General features: G+C 45.8%; 2 protein-coding genes across 2 annotated transcripts in view; one reads left to right on the forward strand and one right to left on the reverse strand.

Moving 5' to 3' along the window:
• Positions 1-15,507, reverse strand: part of LOC111956866 (E3 ubiquitin-protein ligase MARCHF2) — a 60,931-nt gene that overhangs the window by 27,977 nt on the left and 17,447 nt on the right. The window lies entirely within an intron of this gene.
• The window catches only part of LOC111956865 (solute carrier family 25 member 36-A), a 33,440-nt gene that overhangs the window by 2,134 nt on the left and 15,799 nt on the right, over positions 1-15,507 (forward strand). Inside the window, exons 2-4 of the mRNA XM_023977543.2 lie at positions 4,492-4,656; positions 10,984-11,061; positions 15,399-15,499. Of these exons, the coding sequence (XP_023833311.1) occupies positions 4,492-4,656; positions 10,984-11,061; positions 15,399-15,499 (344 nt within the window). The remainder of the gene's footprint in view (positions 1-4,491; positions 4,657-10,983; positions 11,062-15,398; positions 15,500-15,507) is intronic.

The raw sequence follows: 15,507 nt of genomic DNA on the forward strand, positions 1-15,507 counted from the left end.
AGGAAGACAAGATGCTGCTTGATTCCATTGTAGTGCCAGAATAGTTTTCTTCTTTGCCTCTTTCTTTCTTAGCTTTGTTTTCCCCTTTTTATATTGTTTACTTTGTCAGTCAGCCTCTTCTTTTCTTTCAGGCACTCTGCAAACCTTAAAAATGTCAGCATGTAAGGCCTATCTTGCCAAACCAGAATATTTTATATATCTCCTTCATTGTCCTATGAAAACGCAATGTTAGGGGCACAAGTTGTGACAAAGTTACTTCAGCGAGAAGCCAAAAATTACAGTCCCCTTGATATTTCTCACAACAGGGCTCAAGGCCTGTGCATGTTAACTCTTACTGCCTGTTTTATATATCTCCTTCATTGTCCTATGAAAACGCAATGTTAGGGGCACAAGTTGTGACAAAGTTACTTCAGCGAGAAGCCAAAAATTACAGTCCCCTTGATATTTCTCACAACAGGGCTCAAGGCCTGTGCATGTTAACTCTTACTGCCTGTTGTACACACACACACACACACACACACACACACACACACACACACACACACACACACACACACACACACACACACACACACACACACACACACACACAGCAGCATGGAACAGCCTTCTGAATCTAGGCCAAAGGTCGCTCTTGCCTGTATGTGGGTTAGTCTGACAGAGAGCTCAGCCTGTAGCAGCCAGTCAGCACTCACCATGCATGCTACTCGCATTCACTAAACCTAACCTACAGATTATATACAATGGTGACTATTTTCAGGAACCATTCCACTATAATTGTGCCTTGTAGTGCGCATTCTACACAGCCCTGAGCCCATGTTGAGGTTCATTTGACGAATATTATTTGAAAGAGGAGCTGGGAAAGCCTGTAACCTAGCAAACACAGAAGTCACAACACATGAATAGTAACCCACTTAACTCAGGGGGGGCCAGACAGACCATGTCAAGGCGTTACAGGCAAAAGAGCCAGCACCTCAGTTTGCACATTGTCACAGACAAGTTAGTCCAGTTCAAAGTCTCCCAGGCAGTGGGTTGGCCCCTGGCCATAACGGTTAGCGACTATTTACAGTTGCACGTTTTATGTTCAACTCAAGCTGAATGTGTGTCAATATGCTGAACCTGACCCAGATCCAGCTGCTGCTAGCATTGAAAATCAGCTGGTTGTTTCCAGAAATACCAGGTCTAGATATGGGTGCGTCTTACTCTACTTCTCCACTGCGTTGTTGGCCCCAATAAAATCAGAGTTGAATGATCCACCATTCACTTCAGGAGATTTTATGCCCATCTTAGTATCACAAAGCATCAAAACATTTTAAAAACACAAGCAACAAACTAGAATATAGCTGTTTGTTTGGTAGCACTTTCAATTACAGCACAGAATAAAGTAGTTAGGACTATAACTCTGGGCAATACAGTGGAATAGGCCTATAACTTTGCAATACAGTGAAGCAAAAACTAGAATATAGCTGTTTGTTTGGTAGCACTTTCAATTACAGCACAGATAAAGTAGTTAGGACTATAACTTGGCAATACAGTGGATAGGCCTATAACTTGGGCAATACAGTGGGTAGGACTATAACTTGGCAATACAGTGGATAGGCCTATAACTTGGCAATACAGTGGGTAGGCCTATAACTTGGGCAACAGTGGGTAGGCCTTAACTTGGCAATAACAGTGGGTAGGCCTATACTTGGCAATACAGTGGGTAGGCTATAACTTGGCAATACAGTGGGTAGGCCTATAACTTGGCAATACAAGTGGGTAGGCCTATAATTGGCAATACAGTGGGTAGGCCTATAACTTGGCATACAGTGGGTAGGCCTATAACTTGGCAATACAGTGGGTGTAGGCCTATAACTTGGCAATACAGTGGGTAGGCAATACAGTGGGTAGGCCTATAACTTGGCAATACAGTGGGTAGGCCTATAACTTGGCAATACGTGGGTAGGCCTATAACTTGGCAACACGGTGGGTAGGCTATACCTTGGCAATACGGTGGGTAGGCCTATAACTTGGCTAATCGGTGGGTAGGCCTATAACTTGGCAATACAGTGGGTAGGCCTATAACTTGGCGATAAGTGGGTAGGACTATAACTTGGCAATAAAGGTGGATAGGCCTATAACTTGGCAATACAGTGGGTAGGCCTATAACTTTGGCAATACAGTGGGTAGGCTATAACTTGGCAATACAGTGGGTAGGCCTATAACTTGGCAATAGTGGGTAGGCCTATAACTTGGGCAATACAGTGGGTAGGCCTATAACTTGGCAATACAGTGGGTAGGCCTATATCTTGGCAATACAGTGGGTAGGCCTATAACTTGCAATACAGTGGGTAGGCCTATAACTTGGCAATACAGTGGGTAGGCCTATAACTTGGCAATACAGTGGGTAGGAATACAGTGGTAAGGCCTATAACTTGGCAATACAGTGGGTAGGCCTATTAACTTGGCAATACAGTGGGTAGGCCTATAACTTGGCAACACGGTGGGTAGGCCTATAACTTGGCAATACGGTGGGTAGGCCTTAACTGCATCAGTGGAGGCCTAATAACTTGCAATACAGTGGGTAAGCCTATAACTTGGCAATACAGTGGGTAGGACTATAACTTGGAATAAAGTGGATAGGCCTATAACTTGGCAATACAGTGGGTAGGCCCTATAACTTGGCAATACAGTGGGTAGGCCTATAACTTGGCAATACAGTGGGTAGGCCTATAACTTGGCAATACGGTGGGTAGGCCTATAACTTGGCAATACAGTGGGTAGGCTATAACTTGGCAATACGGTGGGTAGGCCTATAACTGGCAATACAATGGGTAGGCCTATAACTTGGCAATACAGTGGGTAGGCCTATAACTTGGCAATACAGTGGGTAGGCCTATAACTTGGCAATACAGTGGGTAGGTATAATTGGCAATACAGTGGGTAGGCAATACAGTGGTAGGCCTATAACTTGGCAATACAGTGGGTAGGCCTATAACTTGGCAATACAGTGGGTAGGCCTATAACTTGGCAACACGGTGGGTAGGCCTATAACTTGGCAATACGGTGGGTAGGCTATAACTTGGGCAATACGTGGGTAGGCCTATAACTTGGGCAATACAGTGGGTAGGCTATAACTTGGCAATACAGTGGGTAGGCCTATAACTTGGCCAATAAGTGGATGGCCTATACTTGCATACAGTGGCGTAGGCCTATAACTTGGCAATACAGTGGTAGGCCTATAACTTGGCAATACAGTGGGTAGGCCTATAAACTTGGCAAATACAGTGGGTAGGCCTATAACTTGGCAATACAGTGGGTAGGCCTATAACTTGGCAATACAGTGGGTAGGCCTATAATTGGCAATCAGTGGGTAGGCCTATAACTTGGCAATACAGTGGGTAGGCTATAACTTGGCAATACAGTGCGGTAGGCCTATCAACTTGGCAATACAGTGGGTAGGCAATAAGTGGGTAGCTATAACTTGGGCAATACAGTGGGTAGGCCTATAACTTGGCAACTACGCAAGTGGGTAGGCCTATAACTTGGCAAAGACGGTGGGTAGGCCTATAACTTGCATACGTGGGTAGCTATAATTGAAATACAGTGGGTAGCCTATAACTTGGCAATACAGTGGGTAAGCCTATAACTTGGCAATACAGTGGGTAGGACTATAACTTTGGCATCAAGTGGATGCCTAATAACTGGCAATACAGTGGGTAGGCCTATAACTTGGCAATACAGTGGTAGGCCCTAATAACTTGGCAACTTACAGTGGGTAGGCCTATACTTGGCAATACAGTGGGTTAGGCCTATAACTTGGCAATACAGTGGGTAGGCCTATTAACTTGGCAATAGTGTGTAGGCCTATAACTTGCGATACATGGGCTAGGCCTATCCTTGACAATACAGTGGGTAGGCCTATAACTTGGCAATACAGTGGGTAGGCCTACTAACTTGGCAATACAGTGGGTAGGCCTATAACTTGGCAATACAGTGGGTAGGAATACAGTGGTAGGCCCTATAACTTGGCAATACAGTGGTTAGGCCTATAACTTGGCAATACAGTGGCGTAAGCCTATACTTCGGCAACCACGGTGGGTTAGGCCTATAACTTGGCAATACGGTGGGTAGGCCTATAACTCGGCATACGGTGGAGTAGCCTATAACTCCGCAATAACGCGTGGTAGGCTATAACTCGGCAATCCGGTAGGCTAAACTGGCCGGTGGTAGTATACTTGGCAATACGGTGCGGTAGGCAGACTAGTAACTTGGGCAATACGGTGTGGGTAGGCCTATAACTTGGCAATACGGTGGGTAGGCCTATAACTTGGCAATACGGTGGGTAGGCCTATAACTCGGCAATACAGTGGGTAGGCCTATAACTCGGCAATACAGTGGGTAGGCCTATAACTCGGTAAAAGTAAAGTTTAGCACAGTATTTACTGTACTTTTGGCTATTCTGACCTGCCCATCTTCCTCCCCTACTCTCTCTCTCTCCCCATCTAGGTGTGGGGGCACAGTGGGTGCTATTCTGACTTGTCCGCTGGAAGTAGTGAAGACCAGACTCCAGTCCTCTCATGTCACCTTTTACATCTCTGAGGTGCAGCTCAGCACCGTCAACGGGGCCAGTGTGGCCCGCATGGCCCCCCCGGGACCCTTGCACTGCCTCAAGTAAGTTCACCAACACACAGGGGTCACAGAGAATATCCTACACATTATGTGAGGTTACAGGATTTGGTGGGTCAGTTCTATTTTCAGTTCAGTTCCATGAACTGAAATGTTTGCACTTACCACAGAGAATACACACTGTCTACTCAGTGAGGTTGGAGTCAACTCTGTTTGAAGTTTAGTTCAGTTCCAGTCTATTCTTGGGATGAGTGGGTGTTTATGGACATTGCACAGACAAAAACCATGTGGGTCAAATTCCGACCCAAAACGTTCACGTGTAACCTGATAAACTCTGTTGACATCAGTGCAGGGTTTTCGTGACAATAAATGTTGGGGTCAATCTGATCTCTTATCAATTCAATTAATCAATTGAAAACTCACAACTGAATGGAATGAAAATAGAACCCTCGGTAAGAGTTTATATCTGGCTGTTTCACTGTCAAGGCCACCTATAGTATCGTACCTGCCCTTTAATACCATTACCGAACACCCTATGACTCAAAGATGAGTTACTGTAGACGGGAGTGTTATCAGACAGAAACATGTTTCAACTTCTCCTTTTTCATGGTTACGGAGCGGCCATCTTTTATTGTCCACAAAGGTCGTTAATGAAAGGGCCTACTTTAACCCGTCTCAAAACAATTATTAAGCTAGGAGAGTCCTTCCCTGCTTTCATCATACTATGTTATGACTGAATCTTCCCTTGCATTCAGCATTTTGATCGCAGGAATATGGATCTCCCATACAGGTTCCGACATTAACGATGCCCCGGGACCAGTAAAAACATGCCGGGCCAGTGGATCTTGTCAGTGCATTTTTGCATTCCAGTTCAACATTTACCTGCTCTGTCGCAGTCTACAATTGAAGACTACAGTCGTGCTTTTTGTATTTGAGCAATACGATTGGCCGTTCGTTCAAGCTCCACCACGCTCCGAGCACTCAAGCAGTACAGAAGTTAATGCGTTAACACAGCACACTCGAGCTGTCCAGACAAGAAGACTTGCCCATCAATCAACTCGCTGAGTTTATTTTCTTTTAAGGAAAGTGATTTACAAAATGAATTTTGAACATACTAGCAATATGCTGGCTACTGTTGATTGTCTGCCAAAAGAAAGTTACAAAAAGACGCTTTAGCATTAGTCTTGGCTAGCCTGCTGTAGCCAGGTCTATCTCTTTTGGAACGCAGTTCTCTTAAAAGGGGCCGCGTCCTATTTTGAGATAAAATAAAAATATTTTCAAAATGGCATACTTTACCAACAAAAATGAATACAATGCAATTCTAAAAGAATGGAGTAATGACTTACATTGCTAAATTATATTACACAGCTTTTTAATACATATCATAACCAAATGTTGCATGTCAATAGATGCATATAGAGAGAAAGGATGCCAACCTAAAGGCTTTGTATGATCCCAATTAATTGAAAAACCACACCATGTCCGGGCCAGTAGAAATTCTGTATGGGCAAGTAGATTTATGGCCAGGCCAGTGAGAGAAAAAGTTTACGTTGGACCCTGCCCACACACAACCACATAGCGAGAATAGCTTCTTGACATTATTTTGGTAAAACACATCTCAGATTGGGGATTTAGCATTGTTTTCATCATTTCCGATTTGGCAAAAATATCCCTTATCATATTGGACAAGTACAAGTTGTTTCATTGCATACTTAAATCAGGCCTCTCGCTCACTTGTAAAAATAGAAGGAGAACAGAAGGGGGAGAGGCTTAGTRTGGTTCTGTTTTGGTTTGCTTATACCGACAGCTGTCAACATGCCCTCATCTCAAATATTCCCCACCGAGGGGCCTGGAGGCACAACCGGCGTTATGAAGGGAGCATACAGTAAGTGAGGGGTAATGGAGGCTTGAGCGTATTACCTAAAAACACTGGGCCATAGACCTTGTAGTTGTATGGGCATACAGTGCATTCGGAAAGTATTCAGACACCTTTACCGTTTCTAGATTTTGTCACATTAAAGCCTTATTCTAAAATGGATTAAATCGTTTTTTTCTCCTCAACAATCTACACACAATACCCCATAATAACAAAGCAAAAACGTTTTTTTTGAAATTTTTGCCAATGTATTAAAAATGGAAATTCAGACCCTTTACTCAGTACTTTTTGAAGCACCTTTGGCAGTGATTAAAGCCTCAAATCTTCTTGGGTATGACGCTACAAGCTTGGCACACCTGTATATGGGGAGTTTATCCAATTGTTCTCTGCAGATCCTCTCAAGCTCTGTCAGGTTGGATGGGGAGCGTCGCTGCACAGCTATTTTCAGGTCTCTCCAGAGATGTTCGATCGGCTTCAAGTCCGGACTCTGGCTGGGCCACTTAAGGACATTCAGAGTCTTGTCCCAAAGCCACTCCTGCATTGTCTTGGCTGTGTGCTTAGGGTCGTTGTCCTGTTGGAAGGTGAACTTTTGCCCCAATCTGAGAACCTGCTCCAGAGYGCTCAGGACTTCATCAAGGATCTCTCTGTACTTCGCTCCGTTCATCTTTGCCTCGATCCGGTCTAGTCTCCTAGTGCCTGCCACCGAAAAACATCCCCACAGCATGATGCTGCCACCAACATGCTTCACCGTAGGGATGGTGGCAGGTTTCCTCCAGACGTGACGCTTGGCATTCAGGCCAAACCGTTCAATCCTGGTTTCATGATTGGGAGTCCCATAGGACGGCGCACAATTGGCCCAGCGTCGTCCGGGTTTGGCCAGTGTAGGCCGTCATTGTAACTGACTTGCCTAGTTAAATAAAATAATCAACAGAGCAGAGAATCAAACTCCAAGCGGGCTGTCATGTGCCTTTTAACTGAGGAGTGGCATCCGTCTGGCTACACTACCAGAAAGGCCTGATTTGATGGGGTGCTGCAGAGATGGGTGTCCTTCTGGAAGGTTCTCCCATCTGCACAGAGGAACTCTGGAGCTCTGTCAGAGTGACCATCGGGTTCTTGGTTAGACTGACCATTGGGTTCTTGGTCACCTCCCTGACCAAGGCTCCCCCGATTGCTCAGTTTGGCCAGGTGGCCAGCTCTAGGAAGAGTCTTGGTTTAAAACTTCTTCCATTTAAGATTGATGGAGGCCACTGTGTTCTTAGGGACCTTCAATGCTGCAGAAATGTTTTGGTACCCTTCTCCAGATCTGTGCCTCGACACAATCCTGTCTTGGTGCACTACGGACAATTGCTTCGACCACATGGCTGACATGCACTGTCAACTGTGGGACCTTATATAGACAGGTGTGTACCTTTTCAAATCATGCCCAATGAATTGAATTTACCACTGGTGTACTCCAAGTTGTAGAAACATCAAGGATGATCAATGGAAACAGGATGCACCTGAGCTCAATTTCGAGCCTCATAGCAAAGGGTCTGAATACTTACGTAAATAAGGTATATGTTTTTTATTTTTAATACATTTGCAAAAATGTTTTTGCTTTGTCATTATGGGGTATTGTGTGTAGACGGATAAAACATTTATAAATTTTAGAATAAGGCGGTAACGTAACCGTGGAATAAAGGAAGGGGTCTGAATACTTTCCGAATTAACTGTATTTGTGGGTCTCAATGAAATACATTGTCAGAGAATCACGTGGCAGTTATCTTTTCAAGGAAATTAAATATTACACTAGTTTAGTACAGTATCTGAAAATAAATATTGATAAAGATGTGAAGGGTGCTCAACCAACGTGAGTCGAGGTGCAAAACATAAAAAAAAAAAAATCCTAATTGAAAAGAAAAAGGTGCAACGTGCACATAGGTTAGGTTTCTATGATTAGCGAGCATTGCGCCTTTTCATTTTAAGTAAATATCAATTTCCCATTTATTTGTCTCTGCCTGAAAATCGTCTTCTTAAAGGCAGGCTATATCCTATATGCAAAGCGTAGCTCAAGGGAAAGTGCAAGTGTCTGCTGTCATCATTCTTGCTGCTTCAAGTTCAGTAGCTATATGTGCAAGATCAGGTGCCCGTGTGGTCTCAATTAAATAGAGTAGGCTATATCCTACGCATGGACGGAGAGGCACGGGACAGTTATCTTTAAGGAAATGTACTTCCTAAATATGATTAGGCTATAGTTGACTACATTGCCTAGAAATAAATATTGATCACCCAGATTTGTCTTGGTCTGAATAAATAAAATGTAGCTCAAGAGAAATTGCAAGTCTTTTAAACCCCTTAGAGTCGATTTCTGCAGCCCCGCTGAATTTTAATTGGCGTAATAAAAAACATCAAAATCCGTCTGTTTAAGCTAGAGATTGCATTGGATGAGTCTCAAACGACCGCATCCGCCGATGTTGCCCATCCGCATCTGCGGTGAAAGGTGGCAGAGCAACAGCRGTGTTTTGTCAGACCACGAGACATCCATTAGCGCCCGAACGGTTTGACATATTTAGAGGTGTCAAAATATTATGACACCTCTATTCGCTGATATAGCCCAGTAATACCCGACAGCCTAATATAATTGGCCACGAGAATTTCTGGTAATTTAACCTATTTCTATGGTTATTTATGCTCATTTTGACGTTGCCTATAGGGCAGAAAATTGCTGGGACTATGGCTGCCAAGTGAGCCGCGTCACAGGTGCCTAAAATAACATTGCGGGACTGCGATTGGATTCGGGACCAGTTCTTGCGGTAGCGGGTCGGAGTCGGACAGAAAGCCAGCGGGTGCGGAATGAAAAGCTGCGGGCGGGAGCGGGATGAATAAATCCATCCCACCCAGACCTCTAGCTGGAGGCTTGGTTCCGTCTTAACACAGCTCCGCTGCAGTGTTCTTGGGCCTGCTTCTCCCCCACCTTTCCCTCAGTCAACCTCCATGCTTCTGCCCTCAGGAAGCACTAGCTGAAACACAACACCACCACTAGGCAGCACAGGGAGAAAAACCCTGCAGAAGTGGGTCACCACTTACGCAGTGCAGGCCAAATCCCATTTAGAACCCAGTAGTTCTGTATGAGCTGAGCTCTGTGGCTGCGTAGATATGAGGGAAGACGCTGTAAGTCTTCTAGGACTGTATTCATAGTTGAATTCACAGTTGAATCTAGAGTCCTTAATCCTTGATATAAAGCTATTTCAAAGCAGTGCGCGTGTGCTATCTCGATGGAGTAGGTTAATAGTGGAATAACCTTGGCTTGAATTCAGGCTAGTGATTCCTAGGGTGTAGGGTAGCAGCGATGTCAGGAAATGGGGTAACATTTTGTCATGGAGCTCATACACTGAGTGGACAAAACATGACACAGATTGACCAGGTGAATCCAGGTGAAAGCTCTGATCCCTTATTGATGTCACTTGTTAAATTCTCTTTGATCAGTGTAGATGAAGGGGAGGAGACAGGTTAAATAAGGACTTTTAAGCCTCGAGACAGTTGCGACATGGATTGTGTCTGTGTGCCATTCAGAGGGTGAATGGGCAAGTGAAAATATTTAAGTGCCTTTGAACATGTTATGACAGTAGGTGCCAGGTGCACCAGTTTGAGTGTGTCAAAAACTGCAAAGCTGCTGGGGTTTTCATGCTCAACAGTTTCCTGTGCGAATCAAAAATGGTCCACCACCCAAAGGACATCCAGCCGACTTGACACAACTGTGGGAAGCATTGGAGTCAACATTGGCCAGCATGCCTGTGGAACGATTTCCATGCCCTGACGAATTGAGGCTGTTCTGAGGGCGAAAGGAAGGTGTTCATGTTTTAAAAACTCAGTGTATAGGCTCATGACACTATAAACACAGCATGAGCACAATCCTCAGCCATTACCATGTTACATAGAGCAGCTACTCGCACTGCGTGCCCATACAATGTCATGCTGTCTCCATTGGAGGCCTGCTATCTATCTTTACTGTTTGGCAAGCCGCCTAATGCCACTCTCTTATCGCTCATCGCCGATGACACAACATACGTATCAGGTATATTGCCCTGTAGTACATTTCCACTCGTTTTAAATCCCCATAATGTCCCAATGTCACACTCCCACGTACGAATGCTGAGATGCGTCATCTAATCGACTGCGTCATCAGTAATATTGATCCGTTTTTACACGTTTTTGGTTCCTTCCATTTGTGACTAATATTGTAATAAACAGATGTGTTTATGGTCCATTTCCTGATACTGTGTGTTATTGCAAAATGGGCCATAAATGCATCGGTATATTAGTCACAAATGGAAGATTTTAGGCAAARGGCGATGTGCTATGGTCATGGCAGTCTGATTATCCACGTTGGCACTAGCCCACGACTGGAGCACTGTCTTAAATATCAATCTTTTCTCATGTTTCAGCATAATGAATAATTAGCACTTTGATTCAGCACTATGCTAACTAACAACGGCCCTCTCTCTCTCCCTCTACAGGTTGATACTGGAGAAGGAGGGACCCCGCTCGCTTTTCAGAGGGCTGGGGCCCAACCTGGTGGGTGTGGCTCCTTCCAGGTATGACCTCACCTGTGTAATAATTATCCTTCCTGTTGTGGCTTCTGCTGTTATTTTCTGTCGTTCTGTGCAGGCTACTTCATGGAGCTTTTTTCTGGCAACTGCAGATTTAAACGTGGGTGGCGATGTAGATTTTATATTCTATTCAGCTGGGAAACGGAGATAATTATGTTTTGTCTTTGGTTTTCCATTATTTGACCTTGGCGAGACCTCCGCTTCAGAATCCATTTTTTTTTWAAACCACAACCCTCATCGAAGGACAAGATGATTACCACAATTTACGTTATTTTTCATTACACCACACAGAACATAATCTTTGTCCATGAAAAGAACAATACATGATTGCTACCGAATCTCAGTAAAATTCCGCTCCTGCCCCGTCCTCATTTTCCACCTCCACCGGGGCATTATTCATTCTCCCTAGTGGTAGAACCCAGACGGAAAGGAGACCGTTCTAAGTGTGAGCCATATTACGCAACAGCAGCCTCCGGGGTCTAGTCTCTGTTAATCAGAGTCACTGTGAGCAGAGCAGCGGCCGTCCACTGGGGCTGCTGCTGGGTCATGTGACTGATGGTGTCGCTGCCGTAGCATCGCAATGCAGCGACACCATTGGCCGGCTCTGTTGTTGTGTGTTAATCTCCCCTTCCCTGGATGACATGGTTCTTTCTGTSTCTGTTTATTTTACACATTTGTTTTTATCTCTATCTGCGTTTCTCTCTTTACCTTTCTGCATGTAGATTATCTCTCTCTCATTCTGTTTCTCTCACCTTCTCTGTGGGGCGTTAAATGCCCTTTGACGGTCTGCCCTGTTTCCGGCTGTGTATTTTGTCTGTCTAGGCTGTGCCTGTGAGTATGCAGAGTCTGAATAGAGTGTGTGTCTGTTTTCCCGTCCTCTGTGGAGTGAGCTGCTCTCCCTAGCTGTGGCGGCTGGCTGCCTCGTGACGGGCAGGGAAGAGAGGCGATGTTATATAAAATCTAACTCAACACTGCAGGAGAGCGAGACCAACAGCAGGGAACACTAAACCTGAGCACGCACACGCCTTTGCTAGCACTGCAGGACACGAGAGAGGGAGGTAGTGAGAGAAAGGTGAAAGACTGACCTGAGCTCAGACTGCCTTGGAAAAATACTGAGGAGGAAAGAGTGAGAAATGCAAGGGGAGAGAAATCAAACTGCAGGGTTCCTCAATGCTGGACTGGGACAGAGCAAAAAACACAACTCTTCACCAATACCGCACACCAGCGACTTGACACTAACCAGGCTTTGCCTACAGTAACACAGCAGGACATCTCATCTAACCAGGCTTTGCCAACAGTAACACAGCAGGACACCTCATCTAACCAGGCTTTGCCACAGTTAACACAGCAGGACATCTCATCTAACAGGTTTGCCGTAACACAGAGGGACATTCATCTAACCAGGCTTGCCACAGTAACACAGCAGGACACTCATTAACAGGCTTTGCCAACAGTAACACAGCAGAACACCTCACCATAACCAGGCATTGCCTACAGTAACACAGCAGACACCTATCTACCAGGCTTTGCAGACAGTAACACAGCAGACACCTCATCTAACCAGGCTTTGCCGACAGTAACACAGCGGACACTCTCTAACAGGCTTTGCCACAGTAAACAGCAGGACACTCATCTAACCAGGCGTTGCCTACAGTAACACAGCAGGACACTCCTAATCTAACCAGGCTTGCCTACAGTAACACAGCAGGACACTCCTCATCTAACCAGGTTTGCTACAGTAACACAGCAGGACACCTCATCTAACCAGGCTTTGCCTACAGTAACACAGCAGGACACCTCATAACCAGGCTTTGCCGACAGTAAACAGCAGGACACTCTCAAACAGGCTTTGCGACAGTACACAGCAGGACACTCCTCTAACCAGGCTTTGCCCAGTAACACAGCAGGACACTCTATTAACCAGGTTTGCTACAGTAACACAGCAGGACACCTTATCTAACCAGGCTTGCCTACGTAACACAGCAGGACCCTCTATCTAACCAGGTTTGCACAGTAACACAGCAGGACACCTCTATCTACCAGGCTTTGCCTACAGTAACACAGCAGGACCCTCATCTAACCAGGCTTGCCTACAGTAACACAGCAGGACACCTCTAATCTAACAGGCTTTGCCTACAGTAACACAGCAGGACACCTCATCTAACCAGGCTTTGCCTACAGTAACACAGCAGGACATTCATCTAACCAGGTTTTGCCGACAGTAACACAGCAGGACACCTCATCTAACCAGGCTTTGCCTACAGTACACAGCAGGACACTCATCTAACCAGGCTTTGCCAAAGTAACACAGCAGGACATCTCATCTAACAGGCTTTGCCGACAGTAACAAAGCAGGACACTCTATCTAACCAGGCTTTGCCAACAGTAAACACAGCAGAACACTCACCTAACAGGCTTGCCTACAGTAACACAGCAGAACACTCATCTAACCAGGCTTTGCCACAGTAACACAGCAGGACACCTCATCTAACCAGGCTTTGCGACAGTAACACAGCAGGACACTCTCTAACCAGGCTTTGCGACAGTAACACAGCAGGACACCTCATCTAACAGGCTTGCCTACAGTAACACAGCAGGACACTCATCTAACAGGTTTGCTACAGTAACACAGCAGACCTCTCATTAACCAGGCTTTGCCTACAGTAACACAGCAGGAACACTCATCTAACCAGGCTTTGCTAAGTAACACAGCAGGACACCTCACTAACCAGGCTTTGCCACAGTACACAGCAGGACACCTCTAACCAGGTTTGCCGACAGTAACACAGCAGGACACCTCCTCTAACCAGCTTTGCCGATAACACAGCAGGACACCTCTAATCTAACCAGGCTTTGCCTACAGTAACACAGCAGGACACCTCATCTAACCAGGCTTGCCTACAGTAACACAGCAGGACACTCTCATCTAACAGGCTTTGCCGACAGTAACACAGCAGGACACCTCCTAATCTATCCAGGCTTTGCCTACAGTAACACAGCAGGAACCTCATCTAACAGGCGTTGCCTACAGTAACACAGCAGGAACCACTCCTAATCTAACAGGCTTTGGTACAGTAAACAGCAGGACACTCCTCATCTAACCAGGCTTTGCTACAGTAAACAGCAGGACACTCTCATCTAACCAGGCTTTGCTACAGTAACACAGCAGGACACTCATCTAAACCAGGCTTTGCCTACAGTAACACAGCAGGACACCTCACTAACCAGGCTTGCCTACAGTAACACAGCAGGACACTTCATTAACCAGGCTTTGCCTACAGTAACACAGCAGGACACTCATCTAACAGGCTTTGCCTACAGTAACACAGCAGGACACCTCTCTAACCAGGCTTTGCCTACAGTAACACAGCAGGACACCTCATCTAACCAGGCTTTGCCGACAGTAACACAGCAGGACACCTCCTCTAACCAGGCTTTGCCTACAGTAACACAGCAGGACATCTCATCTAACCAGGCGTTGCCTACAGTAACACAGCAGGACACCTCATCTAACCAGGCGTTGCCTACAGTAACAGTGCTGCTGTGTGCTCTGGCTGTGGAAAGGTAATGGCTGATTTGTCTCCCCTTGGCAGCGCGGCTGCCGAGCTGAGCATCTTGTTGGCCATTAGAGCATGGCTGGATGGTTGGCTGGGCAGTCAGCTGTTCATCCAGAGCACAGCACACACTCAGCATCACAGGCTTTAAATCAGTCCATTTCACCATCACTAAGGTTGGCTGTTGCGTAATGCTTACCCTCTGACAAACGCACACTGAGGGCGACGTGAGCGAGTCAAGTGCAGGTGGGTCGTTGTAAACCCCCACAGTGGAAATGTCTACTTGAGTAATCCTGTGATTTGAGTTAAGTAGAGAGAGTAGGAGTTGCAAGGGCAATAAATCTGCAGCTAGAGCAGGGCATGTGATCTGGGAGTGGGGTGAGTTGAGATGTACGCGCTACGCAGGAACCCTCCTAATGGACCATTATATAGGCCTAGATGGAGGTTTAATGTGGGTTGGTGACATGGGGACACAGACACAACTACCCAAATGAAGGCAACTGGTTTCAGTGAAAATCGCTCATGTCATCAGTCCCAGGCCATTTACCCCGTGTCAATTTGGACAGACGGGACGCTGCCTGTCATTTATACTGTGCTATTTTGCCCTAAATCTCACAAGAAGGAAACATGTTTTTTGTTTACTGTGTTGGTATCGACTATCGTGACCCAAGCAAATATTGTTTATTGGAAACGGCCCAGAGTTCCGGTGTTGTTACCGATTGATTCACGGTATTCTTAGCTCCCGTCAATTCCCTCCTGTTTCCACAGAGCCATCTACTTTGCAGCCTACTCCACTGCCAAGGAGAAGCTGAACGGTGTGTTTGAGCCTGACTCCACGCAAGTCCACATGGTGTCTGCAGGCCTAGCAGGTAACAGT

The sequence above is a fragment of the Salvelinus sp. IW2-2015 genome, linkage group LG32, assembly GCF_002910315.2.
Source record: "Salvelinus sp. IW2-2015 linkage group LG32, ASM291031v2, whole genome shotgun sequence".
NCBI classification, from domain to species: domain Eukaryota; kingdom Metazoa; phylum Chordata; class Actinopteri; order Salmoniformes; family Salmonidae; genus Salvelinus; species Salvelinus sp. IW2-2015.